Source organism: Barbus barbus, assembly GCF_936440315.1.
Source record: "Barbus barbus genome assembly, chromosome: 47".
Lineage (NCBI taxonomy): Eukaryota > Metazoa > Chordata > Actinopteri > Cypriniformes > Cyprinidae > Barbus > Barbus barbus.
Window position 1 is genome coordinate 7,397,437 of NC_136725.1, and position 27,284 is coordinate 7,424,720.

At 36.4% G+C, this 27,284-nt stretch overlaps 1 protein-coding gene across 2 annotated transcripts in view; it reads left to right on the top strand.

The window, feature by feature from the left end:
* cux1a (cut-like homeobox 1a) overlaps nt 1–27,284 on the top strand; it is a 118,117-nt gene that overhangs the window by 51,499 nt on the left and 39,334 nt on the right. For both annotated transcript variants that reach the window (XM_079410644.1, XM_079410645.1), the window contains exons 3-8: nt 2,903–2,950; nt 13,283–13,361; nt 16,943–17,080; nt 19,136–19,298; nt 20,525–20,592; nt 20,708–20,774. In XM_079410644.1, coding sequence (XP_079266770.1) covers nt 2,903–2,950; nt 13,283–13,361; nt 16,943–17,080; nt 19,136–19,298; nt 20,525–20,592; nt 20,708–20,774 — 563 coding nt within the window. The remainder of the gene's footprint in view (nt 1–2,902; nt 2,951–13,282; nt 13,362–16,942; nt 17,081–19,135; nt 19,299–20,524; nt 20,593–20,707; nt 20,775–27,284) is intronic.

Below are 27,284 nucleotides of genomic sequence, written 5' to 3' on the forward strand. Positions count from 1 at the left end.
TGGTGCAGCACTTACATAAATGTCATCTGTACAGTAGCCAGTGCGGGCGGGAGAGCGGGAACGGAGGCCCAGCTGCTAGCTCTGGGAAGATGAAGAGTGCAGTGGGGTCAAAGCTACCCTCCACCACTTCTGTCTGCTCTCTGCCAGCGCTCTTTCTCTGCAAACATGAGTGAGACATGCAGACGTTAGCTGTTCGCGGCAGTCTTGCTTTGTCATTGTTTCCTGCTCATTGCATCCAACCTGGCAGATATGTTGTGTGTATACAATGCTTAACGCTGGGAGAGTTTTTTTTTGTACAGTAACTGTATTTTTTGTGACATGTAAATATTTACTGTTGGGTGACTGATGATGAAAAATGTAGATTACAGTGAATGGTATGTACACAACTTTGTAAAAATGCTTATTTCCGTAACATTTACTTTACTTGCTTACGTTACTTTTAGTCATTTTGCAGACGCTTTTATCCAAAGCGACTTACAAATAAGAAAAAGTAACTAAAACTAAAAGTTAACACTCTGTAAATACTATCTACACACACATTTAAGAAAATACAGAAATTAAATAAAATTGACAAATGCATACAACAACATTTCAATAGTAAACATATAAATAAAAATAAAAAGCGATACTTAAATCCTTTGCCGGTGTCCCAGCCCATTTACATAACATTCACTCAATTCACATAATATTTTTATGAAAACCATACCAGTCAATTGTTAGGACACATTTACTTTTATTTTGGATTGAATTTTCTACATTTATTATTTTAGAATAAAGGTAAAGCCATCAAAACTATTAAATAACACATTTAAGTTAGACTATTATCTTACTTTTTTTGTTGTTGTTTAACAAAAAGTAGCACCTTTTTTTTCACACCTTGTGTTCTAACTGATGCTTATAATATTTAAGTTTATATATTATATATATATGTATGTATATGTGTGTTTTGTGTTATAATATACAATGCTATTCAAAAGTTTGGGGTCAGTATATTTTTTCTTTCTTTTTTTTTTTTTAAGAAATTAATATTTTAATTAAGGAGGGATGTGTTAAATGAATAAAAAGTCATAGTAAATACTTATATTGTTAGAAAAGATTTCTATTTTGAACAAATGCTGCTCTTTTTAACTTTGTATTCATCAAAGAATCAAGGAAAAAAGTATCACATGTTCCAAGAAACAATATGAAGCAGCACAACAGTTTCAACACTCATAATAGATCAGCATATTAGAACGATTTCTGAAGGATCATGTGACACTGAAGACTGAGTAATGATGCTGAAAATTCAGCGCTGCGTCACAGAAATATATTCTGTTTTAAAGTATATTAAAATAGGAAACCAATATTAGAAATTGCAATAAGATTTCACAATATTACTGTTTTTTTTCTATATTTTTTATCAAATACAGCCTTGATGAGCAGAAGAGACTCCCTTAAAAATCGACTGATCCCAAATTTATGAGCGACTGTGTGTGTGTGTGTGTGTGTGTGTATATATATATATATATATATAAAATGTAATTTATGAAAATAATGTAATGTAAATCTAATATAATTATTCAAGTAAGATGTTAATATTCTAAAGAAATTTAGTATAGAATTTATATTTGCTTCCAAATTTTTTCAGATTAATCATCTTTGTCTGATATTCTCATCATTACTCAACACTTGACGAAACCATAAAGAAAGTTTGGAGTGGATGGACTGAGGAGGAGGATTTTTTGCTACTTTTCCTGTAAAATCCAATTCTGTCTTGCCCATTATATTAAATATATCGGCTATGGTGACTCCTACACTGCTAATGAAATGCGAGCGGCTTCGGTAATGATGTGTATATCTTTATGCCGCAGTGGCGTAATGGCCTGCGTCCTGGCGATTTCAGCACTCAGGGCGCCATTTTATTCGGCCCCAGCGCTCAGTAATGTGTTTGTGCGTGGTAGGCATTCCTATACTGACTTTTAATGTGAGGGCTTTTTGTCCGGCCCGGAGATTTATTCACAGCCATGTGTAATGTCATTTCATGTTGAAACACCCACCCTATGTTCAAATGAAAGAGGCATTGATGTTCATCTTAATCTGATATACTTTAATACCACGGCATCAAAATTACTCGACTGTAAGGGCCCGCAGGAGGAGAGAGGTGTGCTGCCATCCGAACTCGAAACAAAGACACGGTTTGTTTTCCACGAGGAGATTTTTTTTGTTTCTCTTTGATTTTTTTTAAAGGAAAATTTCATATCACTCAGAAACATGAGCTGAGAAGAATCATCTGTAACTTTATGACAAGATGATGTAGTAATAGATTACAGTTGTAAATCTTTCTTGAGAACTAATTATGTCATATTTCACATTGACCGCACGGCTGTAGTGAATGTATGCATAGATGTGGCTCTGCACTTTGCTTTTTGTTCTCGCTGCTTTTGCGTGAGCAGTTTTTGCAGTAAAGGGGACTGAGTCATGGAGAACTTGTGCAAGGGAAAAAAACGAGGGCATATCAGGAGAGAGAGAGAGTACGAATGCATACATACACACTCCTTAAAGCACACACTGTCCTTTGCCCATAATCAGGAGCAACACAAGGTGATACTCTTTTGTGTTAGAGAGCGTCTGTGTGTGTGCTTACACTCATGCATGCGTTCGCTGTCTGTTTTTTCCTCTTTTGAAGAGAACAAAACCAGCCCTGGAACATTTGATAAATTAAGATATCCATTTGAATACATTTTGTGTATTTTTTTTTTCTCCATCTGTGATCAGATGCCTGGCATTGTCTGCTCTCAATATCCTGAGTTCCACACATGCTACATGCAAAATAAATCTGCTGTCTATTCATTTCAAACACTCCTCAGAATCTAATATAGTGAAATAATAATTCAACTTTGTCTGTTTTTTTTTTGTCTTTCAGGATTTGCGTAAACAGATAGCTCCTTTGCTGAAGGGCTTCCAAGCAGAGGTGAGTCACCTTCCTAAATGTTGTACTTGTACTTATTGTCTGAAACTGTGGGGATCTGTGTCATTTTATATACTTTTTCCCCAGAACAGCTATTTGTGTGTTGTTTCCCTTGAAAAGTGTAAACACTGTGGCTCTGAGGCGCTATGAAAACATTTTTCTGTTTGTTTGAGCAACTAAATCTGCCCAACAACAACAGCATTGGGCTGAACCAATGATGTGAGTTTAGGGGTGGGACTATTTGTTTGACCAACCAATTGCAAATGGGGGGAGTGTTCAGGGAAACCTGTTTGAAAACAGGCATGATTTTTGCAGTTCCATCTGGTGATACTAGTGGTGTAGAAAATAGAGCATAGAAAATGTTTTAGAATTTATCTCATTTTGATTTATTTATTATTATTATTATTATTATTATTATTTTTAAGAAAGCCATTTGAAGCCAGAAAACATTACATGGACCTGACCCTATATTTTAAAATCAATAATTAGCCTTGAGCTTCGAGTTTTTGTACAATTAATAATTAATTCCCAAAACACGAAGAAGACACACTTGCTGTGTATAACTGGTTTGATAAAAAAATAGGATTTTATTTTGCCCTAGAATTTTATGTGGAATACATGTTATCCAAAATATTTTATTTGACTTCATTTGACTATTTTATCTTAAATAAAATAGCCACTTTTATGCGTGTACAAGAACCTTCTGCAAAATCTATGTGGGGAATTATTTTGCCCTTTTGCTAAATTCTTAATCACATGGATTCCTTTTGAAATGACTGGATTTTACCTGTGAAAATTCACACAGTGTCCATTCCTTTAACATGGAGTTATTTCACGTGATGATATTAAGTAATTCTAATAAATTCTATAATCAATGCATTGCGTTTTCATTATTAGTTTAATGGATCACAATAAATTTTTACACTTGCAGTAAAAATGCACCTGCTATAGAACAGAAAAGATGCACTGTCTAAAAGGGATTGTTTTAGGAAATCACGGCTGCATGCTTGATTTTATGACTCTGTCTTAACATACTTTTGGCTTTCAGTCTATTTTAGTACTAATACAGGTGAAATGCAGTGAGAGTTGGATGATGTGATGGATCTATGTAGGGAGGAGAAAATCAGTTGTTTAATCAATGCAGTGTGACAAAGCTGTTCAGCCTGCGGCCAGAGAGCACTACTGTTAAACTACCCTCTCCTCGTGGCATTACTCAGCGAATATGACTCTATCACACTCACACCAATTAATCTCACAATATTCCTTGTAAGGAATAGGTGGAAAAAGCCTGTTTGCTTAACTCGACAGATCTTGTGTAAGATGGCCCTCTTAGGTCTGATTATAGTCTCGACGGGCTAAAAAGCCCACCTGATTTCACAACAGTGCTTATTACGTGACAGACTGTTTTTCTTGTTACTTGAGGTCTGCTTGTGTTGTACAAAGCCTCCATATTTTGTCGGTATCTAATCAGATCAGACAGTTTTGATACATTCTCGCTGTTTGCTGTCCCGCTCTTTTATTTCCCTTCTTCGGATGAGAGCGAAATCATAATGATGTTTTCGCTCCATGGTGCCAGGTAAGTCTGTTTGTTCTGGGCCGAGCCAGAATGATGGACTTCTGAGTTTTTGTTTTTTTGTGGTTAACTTTAAGGTGTAAACAAGTTTTCATTTTAAAAGGAAATCATTAACAATATCACGTAGAATGACTACAGCTTGTGTCCAGTCATCTTTATACTTGGCTAAATCTAATTTAATTTAGTTTTTTTAGATCAGCTGGTAGGTTACAGCAAATTCATCTCTCATATCATTGGACACTTAAGAGTAAAATTTTTTTATTGTGAATTATTTAAGTAGCTATTTATTTTAAAAGTCCTCCAATATTAAATTTGCTGTGACATTTCATAATTGTTTAAAAATGATGTAAAATAAGAGTTCACCAGTTGTCCTCGGGGAATGAAGCCGTGTCTCCTTTGACATGTCTCCTTAGTGGCCATTGCTGATATCGTTGAGAACTGGGACATGGTGCTGTGTTCCATAAGTAATGTGCATTACCATTCAATATGACAGCAGGCAGATATTCAAATGCCCTCTGAAGCACAGACTTGAAATATCATCATAATAGAAGGATATTGAGTGAGTTTCATTTTGAGCCCTACCTTCTTAAACAAATTCTTTAAGTTAATTAAGGTCTATTTAGTCCTAGTCCTGTGTTTTGCTAAAAGAGTTACACCTAATGTTCCTTTGCAATTCAGTCAATTAGTTGTACTGTTGCGTGATCTCAAACAGAGTTTGATTAGGTATTATTATGTTGCACTGAATAACTCACTATAAGTGTTTCTCAATCTTTTAGTTGCTTTCCTGTTGCTCAAATAGTAGAGCATGGTGCTAGCAACGCCAAGGTCATGGGTTCAATTCCCAGGGAAAGCAAGAGCTGATAAAATGTAAAAACTGTAGCTTGAATGCAATGTAAGTCGCTTTGGATAAAAGCGTCTACTAAATGCATAAATGTAGTTGCAAAGTATGAGAACTATTAAGTGTTTTTAGCACTTCTATGCTAATAGTATTAAATTATCTGAAAAGATATTCATAAACTTTGAAAATAGCTGTGCCTAACAATAGGCCTTTCAGTTTGAGGTTTGTAAGGTAATTAACTGCCAAATTCTTCTGAATTTGGGTTCAGACTAACTCTTAGCCTCTCTTATGTTGATCAGGCTAGCTCCAGAGCCTCTTTTATTGGGGGATACAGTCATTGTCATAATAGCATGAATTAAAAAAAATATATATATTATTTTGTTCAGTGAATTCTGTGATATTAAAATAGAATGTGTCCAAAATGCATGATGTTAAAAAACCCAGAGTAATATGATTGTGCTTTTGGTAGCACATATTTTGCATTATTAAGTGTCCAATTTTAAAGAATATTTTATACCTCTTTAGTGTCATTATTTACGTTTTTATTATTCAATAATTTTTACATTTATTATCAGATCCAGAAGTGAATTAATCTAATTTTAATTAATTAATCTATTTATTTTTTTAAATATTTTTAGGCTTTTTTTTTTTAAGTGGAAATGCATGGAAGTAGCACAGGCAATCTTACTCCTCTGTCTAATAAAGCGGCAAAAAGTCCAAAAATAATAAAAGAGAAGGAAAGTGAGAAGTGTCAATTTTCCTTTCCTTTGACCTCAAAAACACTTCCACTATCTGTTAAAGTATATTTCAGTATATGTAATGCAGCGTTTGACGGCCTTCAGCAGCACCTTGCGTTAAGAGGCAGTCGAGGGGCCTCAAAGCGCAGCGAGATACGGCTCTTCCGTGCTGTATGTAACTTTGATGAAGTGAGCGCTGTGAGTAGTTGCTCCCTGTTCTCCTCTCATGAGCCAGTACCGCTGGCTAACTGCTCCATTATAGCTCATTGTGGTTTCGGAGCTGTGTTCTCGAGGACTAGCCTGTCATTAACGGAGGTAGTCGCCCCACTTCAAATCACTGCTTGGTTAAAAATAAATCCCCATCCCACCACTCCAACAGCGAAATCATTTCAAACCGTCTATTATTTTTCGTCGTGAAATATTTTCCTTATTGACAGTGCCTGACCTTGACAAAAACAGCCTGACTGCTCCAACCAGAAATGTACTATTTTTCAGGCATTTTTCTCAGACGTCAGCTATTTGACGATAATTGGCGGGAGGGATGGGATCGCTTGTGTTTTGTCTTGTCAGTCTGACCGTCCATTAAATCTTAAAATAGACGAAGAGACTTCAATTTTGCAGCACCAATTTTAAACAAAAAAGATAGAGCATATATATAATTCATAATGGCAGACAGACCAATGAATACAGCCGAATGCTTTTTCTGTTTAATTTCTATCTTCCGTTTTCCTGTAACGGTGGGTTTGTTAAAATAGCACGTTTGAGTCAGACTGACGCTGATCTCGTGGGTCAGTGCAAAGTCCTTGCCACATGTCATTTTTTTCATTCGAGAGAACGAGAGCCTCCTCTTTTCCTGTCAGGAAATGAGAGTACAATAGGGAGCTGTACATAGCACGCGCAGGGGCCCTGTTTGGGGTTGCACACGCATGTGTGTGTAAATCAGAGACGGAGGGTGAGGGGGGTCACTGTACTTAATTGTAAAGAGTTTTTGCTCATTTATACTTCTGCCTCAAGGCAAAGCCACATGTTGCAGATGTTCAAGAAGACTTGATGTACTGTATAGTAGCCTCTAACCTCAATATTCTTTTTTTTTCTTTTTTGGTAAGGATACCTGAGGTGGTGTTGGCTCACCCTAGATGAGATAAGACATTACCAAACGAAAGTGGTATAGCCAGTGGTCTGTTTTTTGTTTTGTTGTTGTGTTTTTTGTTTTGTTTTTTGTGTTGCTTTGTGTTGTGATGTTGTTTTATTTTTATTTATTTTTTTGTTTTGTTTTGGTGTTTTGTTCTGTTGCGTTTTGTTTAGTTTTTTTTGTTTTGCTTTTTTCCTTTTTGTGATCCTGGCTCACTTGGTGCCCTATTTGAGTTGAGACACGAACAAATGTTAAAAAAATAAATAAAGTTCTATAGCATTGCTTATTTTTCTTTTGTTCACTTTTAAAAAAAAATCATTTTATTTTGTTTTCGCTCTTTAGACGCTAATTTATTCTGCTGTGGTCCTTTTGTTATGTAATGTTTTTTTTTTTTTAATGTTAACTTTTTTCTTAAGTCAGATTTTCGCTTTTATTTGAGACCGCTTATGCCTGATTGTTATGTGAAAATGCGCATATGCCGTTCAGTGATATTCCTTTTTAAGTGCAAGAAAAAAGAGCCTGCATTTAGCTTCTTATCTCAAGCTTCATTTTGATAATAAATAATCGTCATTACAAATTGGAAAATTCAACATTCTGAAGGAAAGAGTGCAAGAAGGACAGAGCGAGAGAGTAAGTTGACCCGCCAGCAAAGATCTCTGTGAAGAGAGCTAATCACTCTGGCAGCCGTTTATGGAGTGGCGTGGAAGTTCTACAAATCTGGAAGTCAGTATTGATTTGACGTAATTGTGCACTAATTTTAGCGGGCCAGAGTCTGCAGGGGCTCAACATGACCAAGTGCTGAGGAGAGACAAGGTTAGTGGCAGCTCAGATAAATGAGTTTGGATCCAATGGTGGATGAATCTGAGATCATTAAGCTGTCTATATATGCAGGCAAACAAAGTTAAAGTCTATATGTGTAGGTTGTGAATCTGTTTATGTAGGTAATCACCTAGCCATCTTTTTTTTTTGGATGCATGTTCTTCTGACATGTTTAGCCTTGGTGCTCATGTGGATGATGTAGGTTTGAATCTGCAGTGTGCACCAATTTCCACTCTAAGTCCACCAAAAGAGGCAAAATGAAACAAAAACAGAAGTAAAATAAATTCGAGGGTCAAATATGTTTAAAGGCTGGCCGTCTGTTTGGAGGGCGATGCAGGTCAGTAGAACTGATGGAGTTTTCTGACTCTGCTCTCAGCAGTGCCAAGTTTGTGCTACCCCACAGAAACAAGAGCTATTTATAAATGTTTCCCCCACCCTTCTCAATCCCTGTTCCGGCTGGACCGTAAGGGAATAATGCTGTTCAAACTGGCATGCTTTTGATGCCACCAGATAGTCTGTGTTGTATGGTTCAAAGGGGCGGAACTGACCGTGTTTGTGTGTACATGTGTGTTTGGTGTAAAATGTAATGTAGGTTAAACTGGTGCTAGTTGTCACACTTTTTATTTAATGTTTCTTAGGTTAGGTTGTTTCTGTATAGATGTGTGCAGTAAAGAAAAAAGAAGTTCAATAGTTTGTTTTTGAAAAAAGTCTTATGCTTGACAATTCTACATTTGACCAATAAGACATTAAAAATTGTGAAATATTATTAAAATGTTTTGTCTTTTAATATATTTTAAAATGTAATTTATTCCTGTGATGCAAAGCTGAATTTTCAGCAGCCGTTTGCTACAGTTTTTAGTGTCACATGATTTTCAGAAATCATTCTAATATGCTGATCAAGACACATTCCTTATTCAATATTGAAAACAGTTGCATTGCTTAATATTTTTATGGAAACTATAATTTTTTTTTTTCAGGATTGATTTTTCTATACGGTCACTTTTGATCAATTTAATAAGAAAGAAAAAATAGTGTAACTTTTGTGACAACTTTTCGTGCACGACAGCTAACCCCTATATGTGGCCGTATGTATGTGTATATTTTAAGGGTACAATGTCTGTGAGGCCGTTTGCATGACTTTGTGTGTATGTCCCGCAGCATGATGATGCCAGATGCCCTGGCCGTCAGATTGAGCTGGTAGCAGAGTAGGAGAAGAGCAGATAATCTACGCTGAGCTGTGACGGTATCCGCAAAGTCACACACACGCCGCTTCTAGGCAGCCCTTACAGTCTCTTAACCTCCTGGCTGTGCTCTGTCTGGTTCAGACCTCTGAGAGTTTAAAAATTGACATTGGTTCCTGCTGGATTTCAGGGGTAGACGTGGACCCGTGCCGAGTGAGAGAGAGAGAAAGAGAGGCAAGTTTAATTGCTCCATCTGCAAGAGGGCTGCAGAACTTGGCCCTGCCTGGGCCGATCCAGATGTTTTCCGGCAAGAAACATCTGAAAATGTTTAATTTCTTTCCCATAGGAGTGAAAAGTCTGTTACATGTTGGATATTTACAGTGGCAACTGCCCTGTTCCATCCATCAAGGCCGGCAGTCTCAGGGCTGCAGATTTACAGCTTTTATTTGATGTTCCGCTGCTGGAAGACCAAACACACAACACTTGTGAACATGTAAACAGCACAGGAGTTCAACATTTTCTTAATGGATAAAAGCAATACTGTTGATTCAGACCACATTGTTTTTGGGTGTGGGGTACTGCCGTTTTGGTGAGGCTCAGAAAGACTGACATTTGCAGGAGCTATTGAAGACACTGAGCTGTAGTATTTTGAAGAACCCTGGAGGATCTGATGCTGTGTTCACGTCATGTCAGAATTACCGTAATTACAAGTTCCCATCTTGTAAAAACCGCTCGCATCTTCGTCAAACTTTTAATCACAGCTTGGAAACTCTGAATTTTATGAACTTTCTTATGTGACCATCTTGATGTCATGTAAAAACAACGCAGCATGTGTTTAAAGAACTCTTTCCAGTTCTGAGTACAAGAATGGTGAAAACCCCTGAGTTATAATGTATTTAGAACAGTAGTGCATTTTAATTTATATTTATTTCTATTTAAATTTGAATTTGTCTTATAGTTGTCAATTGTTTTCATGCCATCATCGTTAGTTTTTCAGATTTTTCTATTTTCAATTTTAGTTTTTATTTTAATTTAGTATTTTAATTATGTTAAAGTATCTAGTAATGTTTGAAGTTTTATTATTAGCTATGTTTACTATAGTATAATGATATACTAGTGGTACTTGTACAGTTTTATTATTATATGTAATTATTTTTAAAATTGTTATCTTGTTATATAATTTTTTTATATATTATGATGATATTGATATTCTAGTGCTATTTGCACATTTTTTAAATTTTAAATATTTTTAATAGTTTTAACTTCATAAAAACAAATTTTAGTTTAATTTTAGTTCTGTTTTTTATTTTTATATTTAATTTTATAATTTTTAATGAACATTTTTTTAACCCATTTTATATTCTTTATATTAATTTAATATTTTGTATTCTTTATTATGTTTATAATTTTTATTAATATTTGATAACTTTTTTTTAAGTGGTAAACAAAAACAAATATATAGTTTTGGTTTTCCTTTGCAATCATAACTCATAACACACCAATCTCTATGTCCTGGAATTTTCCAGGTCTTTGCTCCAGCTGTTAGAATGTAGAGCTCGGGTTAAGCTAGGTGAAGATTTAGTTCAGTTTTTAGCAGCTGCTGAATTACTGTATACAGGCCGTACTGATTTGGGTCCTTGTTTCCTGTCAGGTTTGACCCAGTTTGTTAGATTTGGCCCAGCTGGGCCAGACTGCATGCTGGTTCTACAGCACACTGTCATCATCAGAGACAAACGGTGGGAAAGTGCTGCCATGGTATTTTATAATTTCTATATGCGGTTCACCACACCCTACTGAAGACAATCACTCTGATGTGTCAATCCAAGACATTTCTCCTGCCTTTGGTTGTCACATTTTTAAGACACTGATAAATGCAGTTCTCAGCAACTTGAGAAGTGTTACATTGGGTGGAAAGACTGTTTCTGTACTGTTCCAAAACCTAGTGAACTGCCTACAGAAACAGTGTTGGTTCCAACTCAAAAGCTGTCCCAAAAGGTAGGCAACCTAATTATGCTGCCTCATAAGATACCTCATTTTAGCCAAGAATCATACCCATTCTGGAGCAAGCAGTTCCAGAATGCATTGCGACAAGCCCCAATATGCTATTTTATCCAATATATTACCTTAATATAATTTTTCATACTGTGCATTTTGATATTATGATGCCTGAATTTTCTTGTAGCATTTAAAAAAATGTTTTAATGCTTTATTTTCAGTTTGATAAAATAATAAAAAAAACTTGAAAATCATCCATTTATTGGTTACCATAATTCATTTCATTGATATCAGTGCATCCCAGCATGAAAACTTATAAAAAAAATAAATAAATAAGTCCAATGTAATTAAAATGAATGCTCACATCCAGCACTTATGTACACTGTTTTATTCTTATTGATTATTAGAGAATCACACTTTTAGCTTAGCAACCTGTTAACATCACATGTATCGAAATCAATCGCAAAATAACGTTTATGTTGACAAGATGGTACCAACAGTGTAGTTTTTGGTCATACCGTAACAGAAGGCATTTGGATGATGTATCATAATCTGGCCAGAATCACCACAGCTGTGTGGATTCAGATTAAGAGAGATCAGTGTCATTATTAGAGCTGTGTAAACTGAAGAGCCTATATTACTACCTTTCCATCTTCTCTTGTACTTTCTCACTCTTTCTTTCCCTGTTGTGTGTTACAGCGCTGGGTTTGTACTGGGTTTGTTCCAGCTGTCATACATTGCCACCGAAGGGTCGATAAGGTCATCTGTCCCAGTGAAACCCTGGAAGACAGAGGCTTACAGAGGCTTATTCCAGTGATTCTATTCTAGGTTATTGACAGTGTAGATTTTCATATAAAAATGTACCAACAAGTAATGCATTTTTTCCCCACTCCATTTAATATATATACACACACACACACACACATATACATACGTATATATATATATATATATATATATATATATATATATATATATATATATATATATATATATATATATATATATATACATATATATATATATATATATATATATATATATATATATATATATCTTATTTTATTTTTTATTTTAATTTTCAATTATTCAATTATAATAAAAAAAAAAAAAAAAAAAAATATATATATATATATATATATATATATATATATATATATAATTAAATAATTAAAATATTGAATAAAATACAAAACAATCAGTTTTGTTATATTAGTTCATTTATTATGAATTATATTATTTCTGTAATTAATTCCTATAATCCCAAAAGGGGAATTTATCAAAGTTAATACATTTTTCACGTTTGCATGTTATCATTGAAGCTCAATTAGGAACCTTTTTTGTTAAATATTAAGAGTATTTTTAATCTGCTTTGCCTTCTATTGACATCCGTTACGACCGTCATCATGCGTCTTTCGGCAAATTGACAGTTAGATTAAGTCAGTGGGTGGTACCTCAGTGACTGCGGCCACCATTCTGAAAATCATCTATCTTCAGGAAATGATGAAGGCCTCTCCTTGCTGTGGGAGCCGTAACCCAGATACAGTATGTAATTTGCCCATACGTACGCGTATGCAGCGCTCTATATTAAGGCCAAAATTTCTTCTCATTATCAGAGTCCCTCATTACCTGTTTCTGTCATCTCATGCTCACAGGGATTTGGATTTATACCTGATAATTACCTTCTATATAAAGCGAACCAGAAACGGTCCCAGCGTATACACCTGAAGCATGCCCCCAAAATGCCTCGACCCAGCACTTGGAAAAATATTGCATGCGTCAAAACATAAATGATTTACTGTGTGTGAATGAAAAGGGTCACGGTTATGTACACTTAGCTGTTTTATTTAGGTCGAATAGGTGGTAAGTGATGCGCGTAATGTGCGCGTGTGAGTTCAAAATCTCTTTTTCTAGGCTGTTTTCCATATGGCCATCTTTAATGGACTCGTCATTGCTGCTAATGTATGCAAATTTCAACCTGGTTGCTAATGCAATTACCGTGCCTGCGGTTCCAAGCACACACAATTCAGTTATTGTGTTTTTTTTCCTCATTGTTTCAGATCGACGCCTTGAGTAAAAGAAGTAAAGAATCAGAGGCTGCTTTCCTCAGCGTGTACAAGAGATTAATCGATGTCCCAGGTATGTCTCGGCTCGCTCTGAGCTTGCTGCTCACACACACACACACACACACACACACTGCAGTAGTGTTTCACTGAGGCGAGAATACTGTAAACACATCAGTCATATTTATGAGACCTCTGTCTCTAGTGTCTAAAACACACACATGCACGCGCACAGGCCGTCTTAATGACTTCTACGGCTTTAGAGACCCACTCCGTTCCAAAGCCCACACACAGAGGAACTTGGATTCTAATAAAATCCGCATTCATTGCCCCACAAACACCTTTTAATCTTCCGAATTGGCTTTCTAACGGTGAGATAATGGCCCCTGGATCCTCAGTTTTTATATGGTAATGTTCTGATGAGCTGATCTATAATAAGTTAATGGTGCCGCAAAGGTTCATGTGACATCTCGAAGCATCTTTAGCTCGGCCGCATGATAGAGTTGTGCTTTAGACTGAGCGAAGTTCACCTCAAGAGACTGTGGATAATGTATCAAGCCCCTGTTAAGCAAGTGCGACTGTGGAGTGTGGTGAGAGAGACGACTTCTGGCTGAACTAAACTTCAGCTTGTGAAACCTTCAGACCTCCCTCAGGCACACACACAAATCTAGCTGTGTAGCTCCACCCACAGCTGCTGAGCGACAGGGAGGCAGACAGACAGACAGTGCCGCCTGGGCCTGTTGGAGCAGGTTGGACTGTCTGCCTGCACAACTACTTAATACATCCCTAAATTACCACAATGCTGCGGTCTGGAGATCCCGGGCCAATGCAACGGCGTGTCTGTGTGCTTGGAAATGCGCGCAAGTGCGTTTGATTACCTTTTTTATATGTGTATTTAGTGTATTTGAGAGGGAGCTGTGTGTGTTGCAGGATGTTGGAGTGGGAGGTCTAGTCTGGGAATGTCTGTTTCTATCTGTGAAATCTGGAGCTTGTCCAGTCCTGTCTATGTGTCTGCGAATGTGATCACAGCTTGACAAATTATCTTGTGATAGTTACACTGGTACAGTGTGTAGGCCTGCGTGTGTGAGAGTGTTGTGGTGTGTTAGCGGGAATGTTCGGAAGTGTTTCAGGCACCTAAATGCCAACATTTACCTTATTCAAGACTGATATGCTGTATATAAAATATCGCATGAGGAATTGTCAATATTGTTAAGTTTCTGAACTCTGATTGGATGAGACGCATTCAAAGTCCATGGAAAATAACCTAGCCAGTTTTTTTTGTTGTTGTTGTTGTTTTTTTGATTGAGTCAAGCTAGTAGTTCATTTTCACTAGCTGCATTTTCATTTTTTTATTTTAATTTGAAATGTTATATTTACATGTTATATTTATTTTAGTGGTGGCGGTGTTGCTGGTAAGTAAAACTGTATCTGTGTGTGTATATATATATATATATATATATGTATATATATATACTGTATATATTAGTGCTGTCAAATGATTAATCGCATCCATATTAAATATTTTTGTTTATATAATATATGTGTGTGTACTGTGTATATTTATTATGTATAAATAAATACAAATGCATGCATTTATATATTTAAATTATTTTTTATTATATAAAACTTTTATTTTGGAAGCGATTAATCATGATTAATCGTTTGACAGCACTAATATATATATATATATATATATATATATATATATATATATATATATATATATACACACACACCACTAAATTCACTCCTGAAAAATATACTCTGTACTGTGTGTATAAATGTGGGATGATTTATCTGTGTTTTCCTGTTTACACCCACAAGATGTCAAAACAAAAACATTGCCATGATAGTCACTAACTCAGCCATTGTGAATTCAGGAGTGACTCCAGTTTTCTGTTCACACCGTAACAATAATTTAGATGATTTAGATTTTAAACTCCCTTGTCACTTTCACTTTAGGGTTCAACTTATTATTACTTATTATTTTAATGTTTTTCATTGTTTTTTTTTGTTTTGTTTTTAGAAACTGAATGTGACTCATAGATGCTATAATAGTTTTTTAAGCATCTGAAGGTTCCCACTTGTCCTTTCTTAGTTTCTTTCAGTGAGGCCTCCCAGCACTTGACTTCAGTTTAGCTTCAGACGCCAACCTAACCGAACGGATTGTGCTTGTGGTGTTGTGTTGTACATCAAATGACACGCATCCAAATTGATGTGCCTGTGTAAATCAGATTTGAATTGGCTGGTCATTTCAGTCACATGACAGTCACGTTCAGTATTGAGCGACGGCCGCCCATCGAGCCGAGTTGAGCTGAAATGGCAGTTGCCACGGCTACAAAAGGGAACACACCATGACAGCATATCATTCAGACTTCCTCTTGCAGTTTTTAGATATGACACACTCTCACGCACTACACATGCACATCACACATAACACACCCCATCAGCATTTCCTGTACCTTCAGATGAGAATACAGAGAGGGGGAGGGATGTGCGCCGAAAACTGCGATCTCGACTGTAGCTTCACATTGGACGTGTACAGGAATGACATGTTTTATTTTACACTCCTATCTGTCAGCTTTTCCTTCTCTGATTTTACTCTCACACTCTCTCTCTTCGCTCTCATGTTCCGCAGGGGCTAATAAAATAGTTTGATTACATAATTAACTTGGCTGTCTCATTAAGGAAAATCAACGGGAACAGGGCCATAATTAGTCATATAGCAATTAGCATTTGAGGGGGACAGACAGTGATGAAAAAGCGTGTGTGTGTGTGTCAGAATGTCTTAGTCCTTCAGTGCAGAGGGCTGGCCTTGGTCCCAAACCACCGCTGCGTTCGACCCCCCTTTCACTTAACATCGCCTTCCGTTTGTGAAAGCAACAAATTAACACCCTGCCAAATATGAATTAGTATGACTTCTTTTACAACCTGCTAATCTGACATTTCTGCAGCTGGTGATTTTTGCTGGCATTTGAATGAATCAACAGATTTGTCCATCTATTTTTTAATTTTTAATTTATTAATTTATCATTCATTTTATAAGATTTATTTTCAATATAAAATGTGTTATATATAAAACATATTTAAAATAATATATTTATGTATTACTACATATTTGAAATTATTAAAAAAATTATATATATATATTGTGAATATTCATATTGTGCATTTAATTTTAGTGCACATTAATTTATTATTATTATTATTATTTAGTGGAATAATTTAGTGCATTGTTGTTTTTAATTACTTTTGTTAGTGCCTTGCTCTGGCAGCACATTGTGATTAGCATGGTACATGTCCAGAAAACATGGGACTTGCGTGGTCTCTGTGTAAAATCAGTGATAACATCATGGTTCTGTTTAGTTCTTTTTTGTTGGTGTGATTTAACAGAGCAGAACTTAAACCAAGGTGCTGGAGCACAACGTGGATTTATTGGCGTGTTTTGGCATGGTTTGTTTTTCTAGTTAACATTTTTAGCTGCGGTTGGCACTCCACAAAAATGCAAAAACACTTTTAGGTATTTAGTCGAGCTGCACAGAGACTGGCCCACACTGATCTCCATACACTGAGCTCTCACTCACTGAATCACACCTTTCACCTGCTCTGAACACAGTACACCCGATATTCTGACCCGTGTGTGTGTGTGTGTTTCAGATCCTGTCTCCGCTCTGGAGGCAGCTCAGCAACTCCAGGTGACTGTTCGGAAGATGCACGACTTGGAGACAGAAAACCAGATGCTCAAAGATACACTACAAGAGTACGAACGCGAAATCGCAGAGGTTAAAAACCAAGGTAACCACCAGCTTCTTAATGCTGTTTGTAATGAAGGAACAAAACAAAACACATTTTCCACAGATTGAAACGTGTTAGGACTTCCATCGCCTATGAAACATATATATTTTTGGTCACACTTTATTTTAAGGTCCAGTTTTCGCTATTAACAAACCTTAACTACAACTTTTGCCTCAGTTAACTCCTAATTTGCTGCTTATTAATCGTTAGTAAGGTAGTTGTTAAGTTTAGATATTTGGTAGGATTATTAATAGTATTATATTAAATAGTAAAATTCAGCTTTGCTATAACAGGAATAAATTACATTTTTAAATAGAGTTATTTTATATTGTAATAATATTTCACACTATTACTATTTTTTTATGTCTTAATCATTCAGTCATAGCCTACGTTTCACAATCCAATCCTAATGAATAAAATCAAGTTATATTAAATACATACATTACTTCCTGATGAATATTTGGTTGCACTCAAAATTGACACACAATGCTGTTTGTAAGCATTCTTATTTTGTAAAGCAGGATTAATCTGAACCTAGTAAATTAAATGAGTTACACATATGTCATGTTGGCAGTCTGCATGAGTGTATCCACATTGACGGGGCCCTATTTTTCTTCAAATGAGCTGTAGTCATCTGAGCTCTATTTCTGTTCCCGCTGCTGTTTCAGCCAGACATGTTTCCTGGTTTTTCTTTTTTTAATGTAAACAAGAGGGAGGGATCGCTCCCTGACCATCTGTGGAATTCCCCTAATCGATGCAGTTCAATAACTGCAATATTTTATTTGTCCCACGCGAGCCGTAGGTACCGCCACATGCAACCTCTCTGTCGCAGACACACGTGTACATGTACACACACAGGTGTGTTTCCGTCTGAGCGGTACGCTAGGTAATCCTTCCTATTCTACACGCTGATCTTTCTCAGGTCAGTGATCCTCCAGTCTCCCAGTGTTTAAAGTCCAGTTTAGCATTTAAGGGTGTAAAAGGGCTCTTGTGGGACTGCTGCTCATTGATTATGTGTCAGCGCTGAAGTGCTGGAGTTTAAATCACCGCAGATGCCTGTGCAGGAGACGGAGAGAGGAGGAAAAAGCTCTCTATCAGGCGTATTTTGTGTGGATGTGTGTGTGTGTAGGCATGTAAACACACATTTGTCTATCATAGGGGGACTTTCCCTTGACTTCAGTTGTTTTTATACTGAGCTAATAACATTTTCTAACCTCTTACCCTCATTTATAAATAATCATAAATATAACCCTCTTGATTTAGCATTTGTTTTACATTTTACCATTAAATGAAAATACAATTTACTCACCTGAAACAGTTTTAAACTCAAATGACTTCCTGCCGTAGAACAGGAAGCAAGCAATTTCAAAGAATGCGCTGGTTGCTCTTTTTCATTCCGTTACAATGAATTGCGACTTCAGCTTTCAAGCTTCGAAAATGATGCGAAGGCACCAGTAATGCATGATAAAAGTGGTTAATGTGACGTATGTGCTGGATTTAAAGTCATACTGTAGCTTTGGGTGAAAAACAGACTGCAATTTAAGACATTATTCACTGATAATCTTCCCTCAAGTGGGCTGTTACCTTGAGAACTGCTCATTGAGTCTGATTGTCAGTGAAAAATGACTTAAATATCGGTTTGTTTTCACACAAAGTTGTCACGTGGCTCCAGAAGACTTGTAATATAGTCATATGAACTTCTTTTATTATACTTTTATGGTGCTTTTGTGTCCTTTTGAAGCTTCAGTCCCCATTCATTGTAACTACCACAGGCTTCATTGCTCCTTTTGTATTCCATGGAAGAAAGAAAGCTATATGGTTTTGGAACGACTTGAGGGTGAGTAAATGATGACAGATTTTTCATTTTTGGGCGAATTGTTCCTTAAAGATATAATTTAGTATGTTTATTAAGTGGTTTTTCTCTTGGCCAGTTTCAGAGTTTACTATCCTTGGGGGACAGTTGGTCCCCACAGTGTAGACAAAACCTAAACCCCACACACCCCTAGGTCTCCACTGTCTGTCCTTTTCATGCTTCTCTCCGTTTCTCTCCTACAGAAGTCACTATTAAAGCACTTAAAGAGAAGTTGGAGCAGTATGAGCGTTCTCTGCTGGCCAAGAACACAGAGGAAGCTCCCGATCAGAACCAGGACCGATCAGGAAGACAAGAGAGTGAAAGCAAAGGGGAAAACCTTCCTAACAACTATGCAGACAAGGAGAGGTTAGCTCAACCGTTGCACAAATCCAACACGGCATTAATTCATGATTGTTTTATGAATTCATAGGCTGTTTTGAAAACTAGCAAGCTGCCTTCTAAGATAGCAATTTTCAGCTTTATAGGTATGTTTGAAACGACATCAGAAAAATCATAAACAGAGTTAGAAAAGCCATTTTCTGTTTTTAAGCAACATTTTTGGGAATCATTGATTTGTTTCATGTTTATGAATTCTTCAACTGCATTTTTCATGAATCATAGGTGCCTTTGTAACCAAATTCTGAATACATAAAAAAAAATGATTTAATTTCCCATTTTCATTTTGTTCAATTTGATGCCTACAACTAAAACTGAAATAATAACTATGATTCAATATAATAACTAACTTATATAAAAATATATAAAACTAATAATCACGCCACAAAATTTAAATTAAAATATAAAAACAAAAACTAATTCAAAATTTGAATAACTATTATAATATCTTGAGTTGCGCTATGGTGTCTCGAGTTTGAATCCCGACTCAAGGACCTTTCCCGATCCTGCCCCTTTCACTCTCCCACATTGCTTCCTGTCAACTCTAATCTGTCCTTTCATAATATAGGACAAAAATGCCAAAATATATCTTTAAAAAAATTCTATTATAGTATCTTAATGATAAAATAACACTGGTCTGAAAATAGACAGTTTACTAGGAAGCTTACTTTGAAAATATAGCTGTTTTTCAACATCAGAAATATTTAGTCATTAAAAGTTAAAACTGTTATATAATTCTCGGTTCTATTTCTATTTTATCTGATTGTTTTCTTTTTATTTAAACAAATGGAACCTCTATCACTAGCGTTCTCTATTCTCTATTTTCTTTTTATTTATTTAAAAAAAATTTCCCTCTAACACTTGAGTTCTGTATTCTTTTTCTGTTCTTAGACTAACCGATTGTCACAGAATTGACATATTATTGCTCTTTTGTTGGTTTTGATTGCTTCTATTGTCCTCATTTATAAGTCGCTTTAGATAAAAGCATCTGCTATGTAAATATAATATCACTGTATCTAGTCATTTATTCATATTCACTGCATCTAGTGATTATTCATATATTCATATCAGTTTGCAGTACTGCAGTGTTAATGTGACTATCCTGTCTGTACATTAATATATGCTGGAAGATTTGTTTTAATTGTCAACATACTGTACAGTTGTTTTAATTAAATGTCCTCTGTATGTCTATGCAGTCAGCCACAGCAGAGCCAGGACAGCAGAACAGAAGACTCGGACATGAAAACGCAGTCCTTACAAACAGGTTTGCTGATGCATTCACCGTCAAGTTGGGTGTTTTAACAATTACATACATGTCATTTGACATCGCTGAATTCCTTACGCCTGTTTTACTGACATGCGTTTCATTTGTTGCGCAGCACTTGAAGCAACTCAGGCAGAACTCCATGAACTGAAGACGAAATACGATGAAGAATCCACAGCAAAGTGAGTAACCCATTTTCACTCTGACGGGACGCAGCAGGAGACAGCGTGGATTAGCGCCGAAACGGCTCATATTCCCCCTTCTGCATTTCCTCCACTGTCTGCTAGGTGTGCTGCGTCTTTGTCTCACCTTTGCACACACATTTACCCACATTTGCGTGTCCATACAGACACAGACAAACACACACACCCCTTTGATCCGCACCAAAACAGCTCATAATCCTACTGCAGACAGGTTTGATTAGGGGGGAAAACACAGTGTGGTGAAATCACACCTTCATTCACGGACAAGTTGATATTCAATAGTCCTCACGGCCCGCCCATGATGCCTTTATGGCTTCATAAGTCTGAATAATGGATGACACAATCCCTCATAACTGGCACGGATGCTCTGAGTGATTTTCTGAGAATCCTATAATGACGGGATTCGTACTATCGGCTGACATTTTGTGGGCGGCGAATCAGTATGTGCATACGTGCTTTTTGTTTGCACATTGTGTCTATTTGCCTTGATCTGGGTCATGCATGTGTGTGTGTTTGCGTACATCTGCATGTGTGCGTTCTTCTCTCCCTGTCATGTGGTCGGGGTTAGGTGGCAATTTCCTTGTCTTGCTGTCACTAAGGAATGCATCCTGTTGCAGAGCGTGCTTCGCGCCGTGTTTCGGCGCAGTTCTCTGCTCTGGGAGTGGCATAATTACACTACCTGTGATCAAACCAAACCCTGCCATGTCAGACCCCCAGCACTGTACCTTTGAAGTCAAAAAGCACTTTTTCTAGCACAGAAACCCTCCTTGTTGAGCTGCGGTCGAACCAGAAGGTCAATGCAAGGTTTATTTGAGGAAAATACATGCTCCTGATTCTTCGATCAGTGTAGACACGGATCTAATGAGAGATAAATCTCACTGTCATGCTTGCTCACAAACATTTGAATATGACTGTGTATGTGCACACAAATGCAAACAAGAAAGACATACACACTCAAGAAAACGCATTGTGACATTCAGTAACATTGGCCTGTTTCCAATCCGCCCCGTCTCTCCTGGGGACTTTTACAGAGAGTGTACCAGGTAAAACATTTCCACTCCATTAGATTTGTTACCTGCTTCTCATACTGGTGCCTCAGCTTTCTTTTATTAGCATTAGCTTGATAACTTGTAAGATGTTAAGTGGCTATTTTGTCCAGTAAGTATTAGTGATTATTCGCAAAATCATTGGTTATGATTTTGCTGCCGATGTAAAATGAAACAACATTGTTGGTGTCACAGTCAATTTAATGCACTTTTTATAGTACTTTAAAGGCATTTTGGAAGCCCTTCTCCTTGCTTTGTTTGCATGAAGGAGATACTGTGTATTTTTATGTATGTGTATATATATGTGTGTGTGTGTGTGTGTGTGTGTGTATTTAGGTCATTGCTTATAGAAACATATTGTGTGTGTGTATAATTTCTCAATTATACACACACACACACACACACACACACACACACATATATATATATATATATATATATACAACGCATAACTCAGGACTGTACATCTATAAATAACTCAGTAACTTTCATCTGTAGCACATACATTCAGTCTATTGACATTTTCTTTTCTCTATATTTTTATTACTATATTGTTATTTATAATGTATTGTCTGTTTTTTGTGTGTGTGTAATTGAATAATTGAACGCAAAAAAAAGAAATTAAGTGGTTTTCTATAAAACAATGCATAAAAAAATCCATAAAACAGTATTTCCATGCATATTATATATGGTATAATAAAATTCTAATTCATTTCTTACCTATAACAACACATAAAATCAAAATAATTTAGTGCCTGATCAAGAATGTGCCATTTTTTGCATATTGTGTTGGTATATAACTTTTTAAAAATCTTTATTATTACTTAAAATGACCCTTTTAAGCCATTTCAGAACAAATTTATATTTATATGTAATTTAATGTATCTAATATTTTCATGAATATGCACTGTTATATAGAGAATCACTGAATAACACTTTTTTTTGTTCAGTTATTTAAAAAATATTGTCTTTAATATTACTTAAAATTACCCTTTTGAGCCATTTCAGAACAAATACATAGATGTCAATTTAAAGCTAAATATTAAATGCCATAATTTCATCAATATTTTAAGTATTTTGCTACTAGTAGGTGGCAGTGTTTTATGGTCTATATACTGTACATATTTAGATTCGTACTTTACATATCTGATTTTTCTTAAGCCTGGAAAGTCTATAATCCAAGTCTTCGTGGTTGTCTTGTTGTTCTAATTGCTGACTTAATGAGGTTACGTGATTCCGTGCATGTGTCTTTGGTAGGGGATAAAGGAATCCCGCCCCCATCTAAGAGCCCTTTCCTGGCCTCAGGGTTTTACATGCTCCGTTAGCTCAGTTCATCCACAGTGACAGTAGGTGGATCTCAACGGGGAGGGTGCTGAGACGTTCGTGTGCGAGTTTTGCGTAGTTAAATAAACATAAGAATGTGTCATGCGCCGCAGTGCTCCAGTAATAAGCGAATGAGAAAGGAAGTCCCTCGGCGGGCAGTTGTTCTGCCTTTGATGCGGGCGATTAGCTCTGGGTGTTCAGCAGGTATGGACACAAAATCCATAACGTTGATCGATCATCACCCATATGAACCGTGGAGATGTTTGCGCTCGTGCTTATTGAAAGACTGCACGTGTTAAACTAATCAAATAAAATGGAATAACAATTCGGTGCAAGCTATTGTAAAAAAAGTTTTTTTAATTTTTCCATCTAAACCTTACAACTTTTTCAGTCTCTAAAGTGACGGGATTTTTTGTCTGCTGATGTAATCTAGGCCATGTTGGTGGAGAAAACTAATATTAGTCACTGAAATCTCAACATGTCATGTTTTTTGATGGATATGAGTGATACTGCTTGTTCGTTTTTTTTGTCTTTAACTAGTCAGTCCAGTAACATCATTCCTATTTTTGTCTCTCATATCCCTTCCTGTCGTCTCACCCTCCCCTTCCTCTTTCTCTTTTTTAGTTCAGTCTGAAGGAAGGATGGTATCAGCTGCAAAGAGAGTGTGTATTTGGTGTGTGTGTCTTGGGTTCAGGGTGAAAAGAGGAGCAGGGTTCAGTCAAGCGTAATAATGGAATGCTTCAATTCGCTTCGCTGTTTGTATGCGACCTCTCTCTCCCTTTCTCTCTCTCTCTCTCTTTTCCCCTCCCCCAGTATCCCTCCCCTCCCAGACGTGTTCACGGTGGAATGTCCGCCTTTCTCACAGGCCCGCGAGGTGTTTGTCGTCCCAGCCATCTATCTTGTTCTCTCTCTCTCTCTCTTAGGGCTCTGTGTTGTGCTGAAATTTTAATCCGCTTCTTTTTCTTTTCCAGCCTAGACTCTGCTCTCATCCCTCCTCAGGACCTCCTCATTAACGTCCTGCCAGCTACAGTAACTACAGCTGGCACAGACATGGGCATCGGCCCATGCATGCCCGCACAAACACACGCCAGTGCTGATACACAACCGTTACCGTCCTTTTAAATGCTTAGGTGTATTTTAAGCATAATAAACTTCAGATTTGGAGTTCATATTTAACCCTGGATGTCCATATTTAACTTATAGCATTTATATTTAACTCAACTCATTTGTATTGAACTTAATGTTTTCATATATTCATATTACTGCCTTTAAAATGTAGTGTTGGCGTCATTTTTTTTTTACTTCATGTATTTAAATTTAACTCGTGTTCCTATTTTGCTCAAGTTATTCATATATAACAGATTGTTTTTATTTTTCACTTAATGTTTACATATTTAACTTTAACTTAAATTTTTGAAATTTTCAGAAGTAACTTAGTGTTGTCTTATTTAACTCATTTCAATTTAACTATTAACTCATCCTATTTATATTTAACAAATCTTGTATTTCATTTAATATAATTCATATTTAACTATTTTCTCAGTATTTAAATCAGCTTATTTGTATTTAATTTAACATTTCCATTTTTAAATTTACACAATTAAATACATTTTAAAGGTATTTAATAATTACAATTTAAGCTTTCCAGTTTAACTGAACGTATTTAATAAATTGTTTTTGTATTTTAGTCAGCTTATTTGTATTTAATTTACCGTTTCCATTTTTACATTACATTTTCAAATTTAATTTAACAGGTAAACATTTTTGTATCATTTTAATTGAATGTATCTGTGCTTAATGTTTTTGTATGTGACACTAGATATTCAGCTTTGCCTCAACAAGATTTTCATAATTAGCAATTTGTCATATACATACTTAACATTCTAACACTGAACGCTGTTTTTTTTTTTTTTTTTTTTGTAGTGAACAAAGCAGAAAAATACATTGAGTTTATTACCCCGGGCAGTTTTAGCAATCCCAGGGCTTAGGGTTGAGTTTGTCATGCTGTGTGGCCTGTTGTGCTTGTTCCCAGCGTGGTTAAACTCTCTCTGGTTTCTCCCTGACTGAATTGGAAAGGAACAACATGCAATTAAAGTTGTTTCTCCTGCGCTTAAAGTGGCAGGTTGGGTTTTGCAGTGTGTCCTTTACGAGACAAATGGGCAGTAGATGGGGAGCTTACAGAAATAGCAGCCGTGTGTGAGGCATATGGAATTGTGTGCGGATGTTGGATCACGAGCATGCGTCTAGGTGGGGATGTGTGCATGTGTTATAAAGAGAGAGAAATGGAGAGAGACAGAGTGAATTTCTGTTTGTGGTTTATGTGGGTTCGGCGTGTGTGTGAGATGTAAACCGTGGAGAAGTGCACTGGGCCAGTGATCTGGTGCAGTCAGGGTTCTGGCATGCGAGAGCTGTGCACACGAATTTCATCGACTCCCGGTGACATGACAGTCCCTACGGGCTCGCGGCGACTGCGTGTTCGCTGTGAACATACCCTCAGATCCTTTTGTCTGTGCATCCTGTGATGTTACATGCACTGACTCGGATAAACAGTGCAGTTTGATTCCCCTCAAATCCAGGCAGAAGAGCAACGTCAGGCCTGTTTGCACCTCTCAGCCTTTTTTCGTCTCCGCATCCAGCGTGTTTTGCTTGACAGGGTCTCTGCTGCGTTGTTGGTTGTGTGACATTTCGGAGGGTGGATTTTTGCTCTGTCTGATCCATTTGTCTGTACTCCCATCAGTCTGGCAGGTTTTGAATTACTGCAGGGAACACAAAGGACCTCATCCTACCCACCTGATTTATCTGCACAGATCTACGCTCGCCGGCTGAGTGCAAAGAAAACATTTCATCTGTGTCAAGCAAGACATTTCGCCGTCCCAGAAGCTCTTACATTGTTCGCTGATATTTCCACAGTTTTGTGCAGATGTATTATACAGGGTATATAGCTTTTTCCAAATAGAGCTCGATATACTATAGTACACTAAACTAAAATAAATAGCTAAGCTAACATCTCTATTGCTTATACCAATGCTTATGGGATTCTAAACCATAAACCACAACGTGTTTAACTACGTTCTGAAATTTGACCTGTACTGTATTATTTGTGGTGTAAACAAAAATGATACCTCACAGTGTGTGGTTTGTAGAGGAACGATATATCGTTATTTTTTCAACCGATAATCTGGCTGTCAATAAAACAGCCACAAAAAATCCCACAATCAGAAGTCGTTGACCAATATTTGTGGATCAAAATATTAGAGATTTGGTGTGTTTGTTTTTATTTATTTATTTTTTTTTATTTCAGGGGCCAGTAAGAACCACCTTTAACAAACACATAGTGACACTTTGCAAGTTTTGCAACATATTTTCTCCATATTTAATATAATGGTTCAGTGTTTTCATGTTTAACATTTTATTTTTGACTTCATATTTAGACTATTTGATGTTTGGATTCACCTTTTATCGTGTATTATATACATAGTTAACATTTTTACACTTAACTTATGGTTAAGCATTATTCTCTAAACCACAAACCTTAATTATTAAACATCGGTATGTAGTTTGACCTGTAATATTGGAAATCATGCAACTCGTGCGATCTTTTTGGCGATTAAATGGGCAGGGGAAAAATCCCATAGAAGAAGGTAGCCGACCAATATCTACGATTCCAGATATTATAGAGATTTGGCATATTTTGGCTCTTGGCTTGTAAGAAACCATTTGGAAATCCTTAGCAACACCCTAGCGATCACATACGCCTTCGTGTTTCCCTCAGAAATTAAAGGAAAAACTATTATTGGTAAGGTTGAGTGTCTCATTATAATGAAATAACAGGTAAAGCAACATCTTTAGTATTTAATTTACTCTTGAACAAAACTCTTGAAAACTCCTTAGGAGATGATTATACACCTGTGTGATTGCCGTCAAGAAAAATTTGGGTCGATGATGTTTGTTGTTTTGAGAGTTAGTGATGAATGACTCTTAAGAATGAGCTTTTTTTTTATCTCCTGGAGGTCAGACACTCAACAAGAGGAGAAAAAAATCAAACCCTGAGGGTTTTCTTACCACCCCAGCCTTCAAAAGGTTAAGAGAGGATGGGAGGACAAAAAAACCCCACCAGGAT